The sequence below is a fragment of the Spea bombifrons genome, chromosome 3, assembly GCF_027358695.1.
Source record: "Spea bombifrons isolate aSpeBom1 chromosome 3, aSpeBom1.2.pri, whole genome shotgun sequence".
NCBI lineage: Eukaryota > Metazoa > Chordata > Amphibia > Anura > Pelobatidae > Spea > Spea bombifrons.
The window spans coordinates 71,497,774-71,510,008 of record NC_071089.1 but is presented as its reverse complement, the minus strand read 5'-3'; the positions used below and the strand labels follow the sequence as shown (position 1 = coordinate 71,510,008).

The 12,235-nt window shown below is 45.2% G+C and overlaps 2 protein-coding genes across 2 annotated transcripts; both read right to left on the bottom strand.

The window, feature by feature from the left end:
• Positions 1 to 1,191: 1,191 nt before the first annotated feature.
• On the bottom strand, positions 1,192 to 3,843 carry LOC128483995 (DC-STAMP domain-containing protein 2-like). Its single transcript, XM_053460316.1, has one exon. The coding sequence runs from the start codon at positions 3,841 to 3,843 to the stop codon at positions 1,192 to 1,194; it is 2,652 nt and encodes an 883-aa protein (XP_053316291.1).
• Positions 3,844 to 7,744: 3,901 nt separating this feature from the next.
• Positions 7,745 to 10,420, bottom strand: LOC128483994 (DC-STAMP domain-containing protein 2-like). The gene has a single exon (XM_053460315.1). The coding sequence runs from the start codon at positions 10,418 to 10,420 to the stop codon at positions 7,745 to 7,747; it is 2,676 nt and encodes an 891-aa protein (XP_053316290.1).
• Positions 10,421 to 12,235: the final 1,815 nt, after the last annotated feature.

The following is a 12,235-nucleotide window of genomic DNA, read 5'->3' as shown; positions in this document are numbered from 1 at the left end:
CATGGGCTAAGGCACTCCTCCTCACTTATCACCTCTTCCTTTTCCCGTCTACAAGATTTCACTCGAGCTGCCATATATCTCTGGAATCTACTCCCAAGGAACCTTCAGCATTCACCCTCCCTCCCTCCCGACATTCAAGAAACATCTCAAAACCCACTTCTTCAGAGAAGCATACCATCTTAGCTGCTAGAACTTCCTTGTCATTGATACAACCATCACACTACCTCTCACAGTTTCTCTGTGCCTTATGTTTGTCACCCCATTCCCTCAAGATTGTAAGCTTGCGAGCAGGGCTCTCTCTGTCAATTCTTGTCTTGTCATATCCCTTGAATTCATGTACTGTAGTAAGCCCTGCGTAAACTATTGGCGCTATATAAATAAAAGATAATAATAATAATAATAATAATAATGGGGAATGATCTATACGCGTGTTTGGCTTAATTTACTGAGTGGTAAAATGTGACTTGCACCCCATCTTCTTTTTTTATCCCTATGTTCATATCTACTACAATTTAAATAGAAGCAGTACACATTAGTACTCATAAACATCTGGGACTATGCTATGCAGCTTATACTACAACATGACCATTGAATCTGAATGCGGGAATTGACCATTCGGGTAACTTTCTTTTTAGTTTTCCCATTATATATTTTTTGGTAGCATTAAAATATAAGTATTACATTTAAAGAGATGCTGAAACCTGTGAATTTGGCGATTAAAGCCAGCAAAACTAAATACCTCCCAGATGCGAATGGCTTTGAAAATGATGCATCAGTCTAGTTCTGTATTCAGCAGGTATAGACGATCTACTGTCAGCAATACTGACCTAAAGTGCTAGCTTCTGTTGGATCTGCTTGTCATAAGAATGGATTGGGCATTCAGTTGGCAGTAACGACTCACATCTGGGGACATTAAATATTGAAAGGAATACGTACAGTAGACCTGAAGTATTAATCCTTTTTTGTTCGTTTTCTAAAAAAATAATAAAAAAAGAACATTTAAAATGTCTTAAAAGAAACCTGCTATTTGTTTTCCCAAACCCAAAGTCAAAATTTATTTAAGAGTGAAAGGCGCAAAAAACTGTGGTCTAAACCAGCAGGAACAGGATGCAAGCCGATTCACTTGGTGGTGAAGGGATTACAAAGGAAATTTAGGTAGAAGAAGGGGTGGGTATAGTTCTGAATTCCATTCTAGTTTCCACCTCCATTCTTCACCGCCCGCCGTCCTCTCCTCCTGGGTGGCCTCTGCCGCGCGGGGGTGACCAGATCCCTCTTCCTTCGTGCTTCTGTCCACTTTGTGAATGGGGGGGTCGTGTGGTCCTCAGAATCTGAAGAGTCAGTGTCCTCTGTTGAGTTCTGATATTCAAAATCTGTATCTTCAGAGTCCTCACTGGATTCAACCTCACTGATTCCTGAGCTCTCATCTTCCTCCCTGCCACGGACCTCCTCCTTATACTTCTCCAGGAGCTTCTCGCCTAACGCTGCTCTGCTACCCTGGCTACGGAGAACCTGTTTGAGGCGATCCTTCACAACCTCTTTCAGCTTCTTCCTCTTTCCTTTCTCTTCAGCCTTAATGGTTTTCATGGCATCGATCCAGAGGTGGACCTGTTCTTCGTCACTGGAGTCGACCTCCTCTTCGATAGCCTCAGAGTATGCCAGTGGAGCCATACAAATTGTGCAGATGTTATTAAGGATCTCAAAGCAGCCCCTGCAGTACATCCCTTTACAGCCTGGGGTGATGCAGGCCACGCAGTCCTGCCCCTCGCTGCCAGTGATTGTCTTGGCACATGCCATGCAGTACTGCTCATTGGTGCCCAACAGCTGGGCAAACCAGCGGCACCCGGGGAGTTTTGCCGCCAGGACCTGCAGGAAGCTAGAGTGCCCCCCGTCCTCTGCATTCATCCTCACGCTCCTGATCAAGGAGTCCTCAATGTTTGTGCGTTTGGTTATCAAGTTGTTGTAAAGAAAACAGATGCGCTCCTGCTCACGGGATGGGTAATAATAGGCACAGATTACGCGCTGCAGCCTCCGTATGTAGACGCCAAATATCGCAATGAGGAAGCACAGGCCATACATTGAACCTATGAGTATGTATCCTTTAAAGTCTGGGGCGGACGGAGCGACTAGGCATTTCTTTGACAAAACTGTCAAGTTCCCTCTCTGAAGGATGTCAAACGCAGACACCACATTGGAGAAGATTTCGCTGGCATAACCGGAGCCGTTGATCAGCACAGAGAACGTCACCGGAGCTCTGGCAACCACGTCCGCTTGCAGCAGGTAATACACCATGTCCAGCACCCAGTAGATGATGAAGTCCATCACCATCATAAATGCGACCACCAGAACATTTCGGAAGACGTTGATGATGTCAAAAGAATATCCCTTCCTCTCACGTTTGGTCAGGTAAAGCGAACCTGGCAGGATGAAGTTGTAGGCCTCTCTGGCGGAAAGGGGCAGGAGGGTTCTGCGCCCTTGCTTGGCTCTCATCACGTCCAGCTCTATGAAGGACCGCGTTATGTAGATATTGTCGTGGTTATCTTCATAGAGGTACTTGCGCTGGTACCGAGCGGCCATGATGTAGATGAAGAGGCAAACAAATGTCATTGAATAGCTGAACATGCTGAGCACATCCAGATAGGGGTTCAGTGTGCTCTGCACTTCGCTCATGATGCCGACTGCCACCTGCTTGATGCTCTTGCTGGAGTTCAGGTTTATGTCGAAGTCGTGAATAACCGTCACGTTAAACTCAAACTTGTCCTTGATGTTGCGGAGCATGTTGATGATGGGGTTTTTCACATGCTTTCGGACATATTTCTGGAGATACTTTGGCAGGAGGCATAGGATTGTAGCGGTTTTAGCCAGTCCACACAGCGGTTTGAAGGCGTCCACAATGTAGCACAGGAATGACAAGAATGGCATCACCTGGAAGCACTGATTCCGTGCCGTGTCAAATATTTTCCTGCACTTTAGATAGGGAACTTCCAGTTCCTCGTTACAGACCTCCCCGATATTGGCGATAAAACGCCACACATTCCGCAGGACGCGTCCGATGTGCTTCACTCCGTCTGTCACCGTCTTGAAGAACTTTCTGGCCCGATCGGCCACTCCTTTCAGCCTCTGGCCGATGTTCCTCAGAATATCCAGCGCACTCACTAACGGCCTTTTAACTTTTTCCAGGAGCTCCTTGGTCTGGTTCATGGCCAGTTCCACGCCGCAGGACACGGACTCAGATGAGCGCCGGAAATTCTCCAAGGTGTTGGCTGCAGGTCCCTGTAAGGCCAGCGAGAAGGCGACCAGGAGCACGATGGTCTTGCCCTCAATTGAGAAGAGCTGGGGCAGCATAAGGAACACTGTGACCCGCATCTTCATGAAGAAGGCCATGCCGAGGGTGAGGAGGATGCAGATGACCACTGAGGACACGATGCAGTACTTCAGGCTATAGTTCTTCACAAAGAGGACGATGGCCGCATACATGGCGGTGAGAATCAACCCAAAGGTGAAGGCGCCACAGCTCCTCAGAGAAGATTTCACCGCGTTGTCCTCTCGGAGTTGGGCTCTCACCTCCTTTTTGTCCTCGTCAATGTAATCCTCGGCGCTCACTTCCTCGACCTTCACTTCTTCAGGGCACAGGTTTGACAAGCAATCGCGGGAGCAGTCACAGGGGCAGTCGCAGTCCCGCGGGCAGTCGCAGGGGCAGTCGCAGGGGCACTTGCGCTTGCAGGGGCACTTGCAGGAGCAAGGACAGTTGCAGGAACAGGCGCAGGGGCAGGCACGCCGGCATAGGCCACATGTGGTTTTGCAGCAGGTACACATCCATTCCCAGGGGCCTAGTGTTGTCCCCATCTCGTCAGTTGTTTTTGCGACAATATCTGCCCTGACTTGCCTCACTCAGCGATCACAAAAGCAGGAGGAGAAATGGGTCAAAATGAATAAATAAAAGTCAGTCTCTTTACTAATCTTTTGCACTACTGGAGGTTCAGTCACTACAAGTAGCTTGCTGTCTCCTCTAGTACTGAAGCTCCACGCCCAGTGTGAGGTTATTATGCTCTGATGATGTCACAATAGCACTGCTGTCATGACAGGGAGAGCAGGGCACATGCCAGCACCTACGGGGGAGGGGCACCTTGCTTTTTATAAAGATGAACTGACATAACGGTTATGAGAAGCTTATTAAACTATATATATATATATATATATATATATATATATATATTTATCTCTCTCTTTCTCTCTCTCTCTATATATATATATATATACATTAAATTACATATCCTTTAAGCCATAAAATCTGGTTGTAGTCAGAAAAATCTGTGCGGCACAATTCAGTCCTTGACTAAAAGATAATAAAGGGTATGAGCCAAAATGCATGTAAGGACCATATCACGTAATGAAACCACAAGGGTTTGCTTTGAGAGCAGCCAAACCTCTTTACCAGCAGTTAGACCAAAGGGACTGTAGAAAGAGACCTGAGGTATCTAAAGTGTAAAATGACAGACACATGTTTCTAATTTAAGTTGGTGGAGATCCCAGAACAGTACTGAATGCCCAATTATTGCTTTGGCAGGAATCCCCTAACAGTATGCAAGGATCTCAGCAACTCGGAAATTGGGCTCATTTGCCTCTTATAATTCTAAGTCTATTATTCACAGAACTTGACAAAGTCACTGGGTCAGCATTGAGACGGTTAAACACCCTTGCTATAAGGTTTTGTTTTTGCTTTACTTGTCCAGTGTGTTTATTTGGTTTTACACCATTAAGATCAATTAAAGTTTAGTCAGGTCATTGAGTCAATTGTGGCTAACTCTGGTTTTGGAGCCTCCTCGTGTATACCGCCTTACTAATCCAACAGACATCCTGGCAGAGGTGCCCCTACCATCTAGGTGCCCTGCCCAGGGTTGCCTGTATGTTAATGCCGGTCTACCTTTTGGGGCTTACATCCTAATGACATTTTCACCACACCACAAGATTGCAGAGTAGAAAAAATGTGTCACGCAGAAAGATTCATTTCAGCGGCTTATGTGTGTATGCAGGGTGAAAGCCACTAAAACTGGCTAGGAGAATGGCTTAGCTGTATAAGTAATAGATACATTGATACTGTTCAAACCTGACATTGATTTACCCTTGCAGCTTTTTCGCTGAGGCAGCTGTTTCAAAATTCATATCAGTATATTGGAATCTTTGAACTCTCCTCAGTTGGCCATATACTAACAGTTTCATAAACTAATGAGATACATTGTTTTATTAGTGTAATTTTGTAGTGATTTAGTTTACTTCCGGGAAGCTGAGATCTATGTCTCACTGTGGAACAGGCAGCATTATCTAGTCATTTCCCTGCCCCTTGAAGTTTTTTGAAGCATATATTAATATGTCTTAAATCTGTAATCTTTAAACATCGTGGCATATGTTTTAGTGTATGGAACTGCAAAATCTAGGACTTGAAAGGAAATCTAGGAAAGTGAAAGGTACAAAATGTATTTTAAGTAGATTCAAAGTAAACCTGTGTTTAAACTCTGTTTAAAGTGTGTTGGTTAAATTATTTTACACTACATTACAATGAGAGATGGACAGTGTGGAGAAAACCCAACTAACGTCTAGATTGGTTAAAGTTAAACTCTAGCCACGATATGTCTTTTGATGTTTGTGATAGCCGAGGGTCACCTGTTATTTTCCTGTTTTTTATGCAAAAGCATAGAGCGATTAATCAGAACTCGTTTGCGCTGTTTCCCCGCCCTCAGCTTTTTGCCTTGCTGGAGATGCGTTCCATTGAACAGCTCTGGCGCCGCAGTGTCTCCAGCAGGTGTTTATTCCTTTTCTTTCACGTAAACAAAACCCCAAAATATTCAAGTAGGTCCTATGTACTTTAATATGCATTAATCGTTGGTAAGGTATTTTGGGGCTGGATCCATTCTTCTTTGTATGCCAAAAGCTCTGATTCCCCCCCCCCACAAAATACTCTTTGATTTCATAGATAACAGGATGCCACACTCCTAGGCCTGATGGCAGAAAGGGTGGTGGTGTAGGCATCCTTCTCTCACCTGACTGCACCTTCCAGCATATACCAAGCCCTCCCTCTCATTCTGTTGCTTTGAAGTTCACACAATCCATCTTTTCTCTCCACTCTCTCTTCAAATTGCTGTCATATATCGCCCTCCAGGCCCTACCTCACAGTTCTTTGACTGCCTGGCTCCCTTTCTTCCTCTCTCCTAATATCCCCTGCCTTATTCTGGGTGACTTTAACATTCCTTTAGATATATCTAACAACTCTGCTAGCTCTAAACTCCTCTCCCCGACATCCTCCTCTGGTCTGAGGACACTCACTTGATCTGGTTTTCTCCAGACATCCTCCTCTGGTCTGAGGGACTTCCTTATCTTCCTTGCACGTCGCTCCTCTTCTGCTTCCCCACTCTGTGAAACCCTCCACTGGCTCCCAATTGCCTTTAGAATTACATTTAAAATCCTGGTACTGACATATAAGGCCATCCATAATACGGTTCCTCCATACATTTCTGACCTCATTAGCAAATACTCTCTTACTCGATCCCTACGTTCTTCCCATGGGCTAAGGCACTCCTCCTCACTTATCACCTCTTCCTTTTCCCGTCTACAAGATTTCACTCGAGCTGCCATATATCTCTGGAATCTACTCCCAAGGAACCTTCAGCATTCACCCTCCCTCCCTCCCGACATTCAAGAAACATCTCAAAACCCACTTCTTCAGAGAAGCATACCATCTTAGCTGCTAGAACTTCCTTGTCATTGATACAACCATCACACTACCTCTCACAGTTTCTCTGTGCCTTATGTTTGTCACCCCATTCCCTCAAGATTGTAAGCTTGCGAGCAGGGCTCTCTCTGTCAATTCTTGTCTTGTCATATCCCTTGAATTCATGTACTGTAGTAAGCCCTGCGTAAACTATTGGCGCTATATAAATAAAAGATAATAATAATAATAATAATAATAATGGGGAATGATCTATACGCGTGTTTGGCTTAATTTACTGAGTGGTAAAATGTGACTTGCACCCCATCTTCTTTTTTTATCCCTATGTTCATATCTACTACAATTTAAATAGAAGCAGTACACATTAGTACTCATAAACATCTCCGACTATGCTATGCAGCTTATACTACAACATGACCATTGAATCTGAATGCGGGAATTGACCATTCGGGTAACTTTCTTTTTAGTTTTCCCATTATATATTTTTCGGTAGCATTAAAATATAAGTATTACATTTAAAGAGATGCTGAAACCTGTGAATTTGGCGATTAAAGCCAGCAAAACTAAATACCTCCCAGATGCGAATGGCTTTGAAAATGATGCATCAGTCTAGTTCTGTATTCAGCAGGTATAGACGATCTACTGTCAGCAATACTGACCTAAAGTGCTAGCTTCTGTTGGATCTGCTTGTCATAAGAATGGATTGGGCATTCAGTTGGCAGTAATGACTCACATCTGGGAACATTAAATATTGAAAGGAATACGTACAGTAGACCTGAAGTATTAATCCTTTTTTGTTCGTTTTCTAAAAAAATAATAAAAAAAGAACATTTAAAATGTCTTAAAAGAAACCTGCTATTTGTTTTCCCAAACCCAAAGTCAAAATTTATTTAAGAGTGAAAGGCGCAAAAAACTGTGGTCTAAACCAGCAGGAACAGGATGCAAGCCGATTCACTTGGTGGTGAAGGGATTACAAAGGAAATTTAGGTAGAAGAAGGGGTGGGTATATTTCTGAATTCCATTCTAGTTTCCACCTCCATTCTTCACCGCCCGCCGTCCTCTCCTCCTGGGTGGCCTCTGCCGCGCGGGGGTGACCAGATCCCTCTTCCTTCGTGCTTCTGTCCACTTTGTGAATGGGGGGGTCGTGTGGTCCTCAGAATCTGAAGAGTCAGTGTCCTCTGTTGAGTTCTGATATTCAAAATCTGTATCTTCAGAGTCCTCACTGGATTCAACCTCACTGATTCCTGAGCTCTCATCTTCCTCCCTGCCACGGACCTCCTCCTTATACTTCTCCAGGAGCTTCTCGCCTAACGCTGCTCTGCTACCCTGGCTACGGAGAACCTGTTTGATGCGATCCTTCACAACCTCTTTCAGCTTCTTCCTCTTTCCTTTCTCTTCAGCCTTAATGGTTTTCATGGCATCGATCCAGAGGTGGACCTGTTCTTCGTCACTGGAGTCGACCTCCTCTTCGATAGCCTCAGAGTATGCCAGTGGAGCCATACAAATTGTGCAGATGTTATCAAGGATCTCAAAGCAGCCCCTGCAGTACATCCCTTTACAGCCTGGGGTGATGCAGGCCACGCAGTCCTGCCCCTCGCTGCCAGTGATTATCTTGGCACATGCCATGCAGTACTGCTCATTGGTGCCCAACAGCTGGGCAAACCAGCGGCACCCGGGGAGTTTTGCCGCCAGGACCTGCAGGAAGCTAGAGTGCCCCCCGTCCTCTGCATTCATCCTCACGCTCCTGATCAAGGAGTCCTCAATGTTTGTGCGTTTGGTTATCAAGTTGTTGTAAAGAAAACAGATGCGCTCCTGCTCACGGGATGGGTAATAATAGGCACAGATTACGCGCTGCAGCCTCCGTATGTAGACGCCAAATATCGCAATGAGGAAGCACAGGCCATACATTGAACCTATGAGTATGTATCCTTTAAAGTCTGGGGCGGACGGAGCGACTAGGCATTTCTTTGACAAAACTGTCAAGTTCCCTCTCTGAAGGATGTCAAACGCAGACACCACATTGGAGAAGATTTCGCTGGCATAACCGGAGCCGTTGATCAGCACAGAGAACGTCACCGGAGCTCTGGCAACCACGTCCGCTTGCAGCAGGTAATACACCATGTCCAGCACCCAGTAGATGATGAAGTCCATCACCATCATAAATGCGACCACCAGAACATTTCGGAAGACGTTGATAATGTCAAAAGAATATCCCTTCCTCTCACGTTTGGTCAGGTAAAGCGAACCTGGCAGGATGAAGTTGTAGGCCTCTCTGGCGGAAAGGGGCAGGAGGGTTCTGCGCCCTTGCTTGGCTCTCATCACGTCCAGCTCTATGAAGGACCGCGTTATGTAGATATTGTCGTGGTTATCTTCATAGAGGTACTTGCGCTGGTACCGAGCGGCCATGATGTAGATGAAGAGGCAAACAAATGTCATTGAATAGCTGAACATGCTGAGCACATCCAGATAGGGGTTCAGTGTGCTCTGCACTTCGCTCATGATGCCGACTGCCACCTGCTTGATGCTCTTGCTGGAGTTCAGGTTTATGTCGAAGTCGTGAATAACCGTCACGTTAAACTCAAACTTGTCCTTGATGTTGCGGAGCATGTTGATGATGGGGTTTTTCACATGCTTTCGGACATATTTCTGGAGATACTTTGGCAGGAGGCATAGGATTGTAGCGGTTTTAGCCAGTCCACACAGCGGTTTGAAGGCGTCCACAATGTAGCACAGGAATGACAAGAATGGCATCACCTGGAAGCACTGATTCCGTGCCGTGTCAAATATTTTCCTGCACTTTAGATAGGGAACTTCCAGTTCCTCGTTACAGACCTCCCCGATATTGGCGATAAAACGCCACACATTCCGCAGGACGCGTCCGATGTGCTTCACTCCGTCTGTCACCGTCTTGAAGAACTTTCTGGCCCGATCGGCCACTCCTTTCAGCCTCTGGCCGATGTTCCTCAGAATATCCAGCGCACTCACTAACGGCCTTTTAACTTTTTCCAGGAGCTCCTTGGTCTGGTTCATGGCCAGTTCCACGCCGCAGGACACGGACTCAGATGAGCGCCGGAAATTCTCCAAGGTGTTGGCTGCAGGTCCCTGTAAGGCCAGCGAGAAGGCGACCAGGAGCACGATGGTCTTGCCCTCAATTGAGAAGAGCTGGGGCAGCATAAGGAACACTGTGACCCGCATCTTCATGAAGAAGGCCATGCCGAGGGTGAGGAGGATGCAGATGACCACTGAGGACACGATGCAGTACTTCAGGCTATAGTTCTTCACAAAGAGGACGATGGCCGCATACATGGCGGTGAGAATCAACCCAAAGGTGAAGGCGCCACAGCTCCTCAGAGAAGATTTCACCGCGTTGTCCTCTCGGAGTTGGGCTCTCACCTCCTTTTTGTCCTCGTCAATGTAATCCTCGGCGCTCACTTCCTCGACCTTCACTTCTTCAGGGCACAGGTTTGACAAGCAATCGCGGGAGCAGTCACAGGGGCAGTCGCGAGGGCAGTCGCAGTCCCGCGGGCAGTCGCAGGGGCAGTCGCAGGGGCAGTCGCAGGGGCACTTGCGCTTGCAGGGGCACTTGCAGGAGCAAGGACAGTTGCAGGAACAGGCGCAGGGGCAGGCACGCCGGCATAGGCCACATGTGGTTTTGCAGCAGGTACACATCCATTCCCAGGGGCCTAGTGTTGTCCCCATCTCGTCAGTTGTTTTTGCGACAATATCTGCCCTGACTTGCCTCACTCAGCGATCACAAAAGCAGGAGGAGAAATGGGTCAAAATGAAGAAATAAAAGTCAGTCTCTTTACTAATCTTTTGCACTACTGGAGGTTCAGTCACTACAAGTAGCTTGCTGTCTCCTCTAGTACTGAAGCTCCACGCCCAGTGTGAGGTTATTATGCTCTGATGATGTCACAATAGCACTGCTGTCATGACAGGGAGAGCAGGGCACATGCCAGCACCTACGGGGGAGGGGCACCTTGCTTTTTATAAAGATGAACTGACATAACGGTTATGAGAAGCTTATTAAACTATATATATATATATATATATATATATTTATCTCTCTCTTTCTCTCTCTCTCTATATATATATATATATACATTAAATTACATATCCTTTAAGCCATAAAATCTGGTTGTAGTCAGAAAAATCTGTGCGGCACAATTCAGTCCTTGACTAAAAGATAATAAAGGGTATGAGCCAAAATGCATGTAAGGACCATATCACGTAATGAAACCACAAGGGTTTGCTTTGAGAGCAGCCAAACCTCTTTACCAGCAGTTAGACCAAAGGGACTGTAGAAAGTGAAGCTTTATGGGCTCCTTCTATGTGTTAATGATTCCTTTACATCTCAGTGCCTATTTACTTAGATGTCTAGCGATTATCTTTTTGCCAGAAATGTAAGCTTTATAGGCTCCTTCTGCATGTTTTTAATGATTCTTTTACATCGGTGTGCCTATTCACTTAAATGTCTAGCGATTATCTTTTGCCAGAAAGTGAACCTTTATGGGCTCCTTCTGCATGTTTTTAATGATTTTTTTACATCGGTGTGCTTATTGACTTAGATGTCTAGCGATTATCTTTTTCCAGAAAGTGAACCTTTATGGGCTCCTTCATTATTTTACATCGCTGTGCCTATTCACTTTGATTTTGCCAGAAAGTGAACCTTTATGGGCTCCTTCTGCGTGTTTTTAATGATTCTTTTACATCGGTGTGCCTATTCACAAAGATGTCTAGCGATTATCTTGTGCCAGAAAGTGAGCCTTTATGGGCTCCTTCTATGTGTTAATGATTCTTTTACATCACTGTGCCTATTCACTTAGATGTCTAGCAGTTATCTTTTGCCAGAAAACCAACCTTTATTGGCTCCTTCTACGTGTTGATTGTTTTACATCACTGTGCCTATTCACTTAGATATTGCCAGAAAGTGAACCTTTATGGGCTCCTTCTGCATGTTTTTAATGATAATGTAGCGATTATCTTTTGCCAGAAAGTGAACCTTTATGGGCTCCTTCTACGTGTTGATTCTTTTACATCGGTGTGCCTATTCACAAAGATGTCTAGCGATTATCTTTTGCCAGAAAGTGAACCTTGATGGGCTCCTTCTATGTGTTAATGATTCTTTTACATCACTGTGCCTATTCACTTACATTTCGAACGATTATCTTTTGCCAGAAAGTGAACCTTTATGGGCTCCTTCTGCAGGTTTTTAATGATTCTTTTACATCGGTGTGCCTATTCACTTAGATGTCTAGCGATTATCTTTTTGCCAGAAAGTGAACCTTTATGGGCTCCTTCTATGTTTTAATGATATTTTTACATTGCTGTGCCTATTCACTTAGATGTCTAGCGATTATCTTTCTGACAGAAAGTGAACCTTTATGGGCTCCTTCTATGTGTTAATGATATTTTTATATCGGTGTGCCTATTCACTTAGATGTCTAGCAATTATCTTTTGTCAGAAAGTGAACCTTTATGGGCTCCTTCTACGCGTTGATTCTTTTACATCAC

Coding starts and splice junctions, on each gene's coding strand:
- LOC128483995 (XM_053460316.1), bottom strand. CDS start 3,843: ATGGGGACAACACTAGGCCCCTGGGAATGGATGTGTACCTGCTGCAAA.
- LOC128483994 (XM_053460315.1), bottom strand. CDS start 10,420: ATGGGGACAACACTAGGCCCCTGGGAATGGATGTGTACCTGCTGCAAA.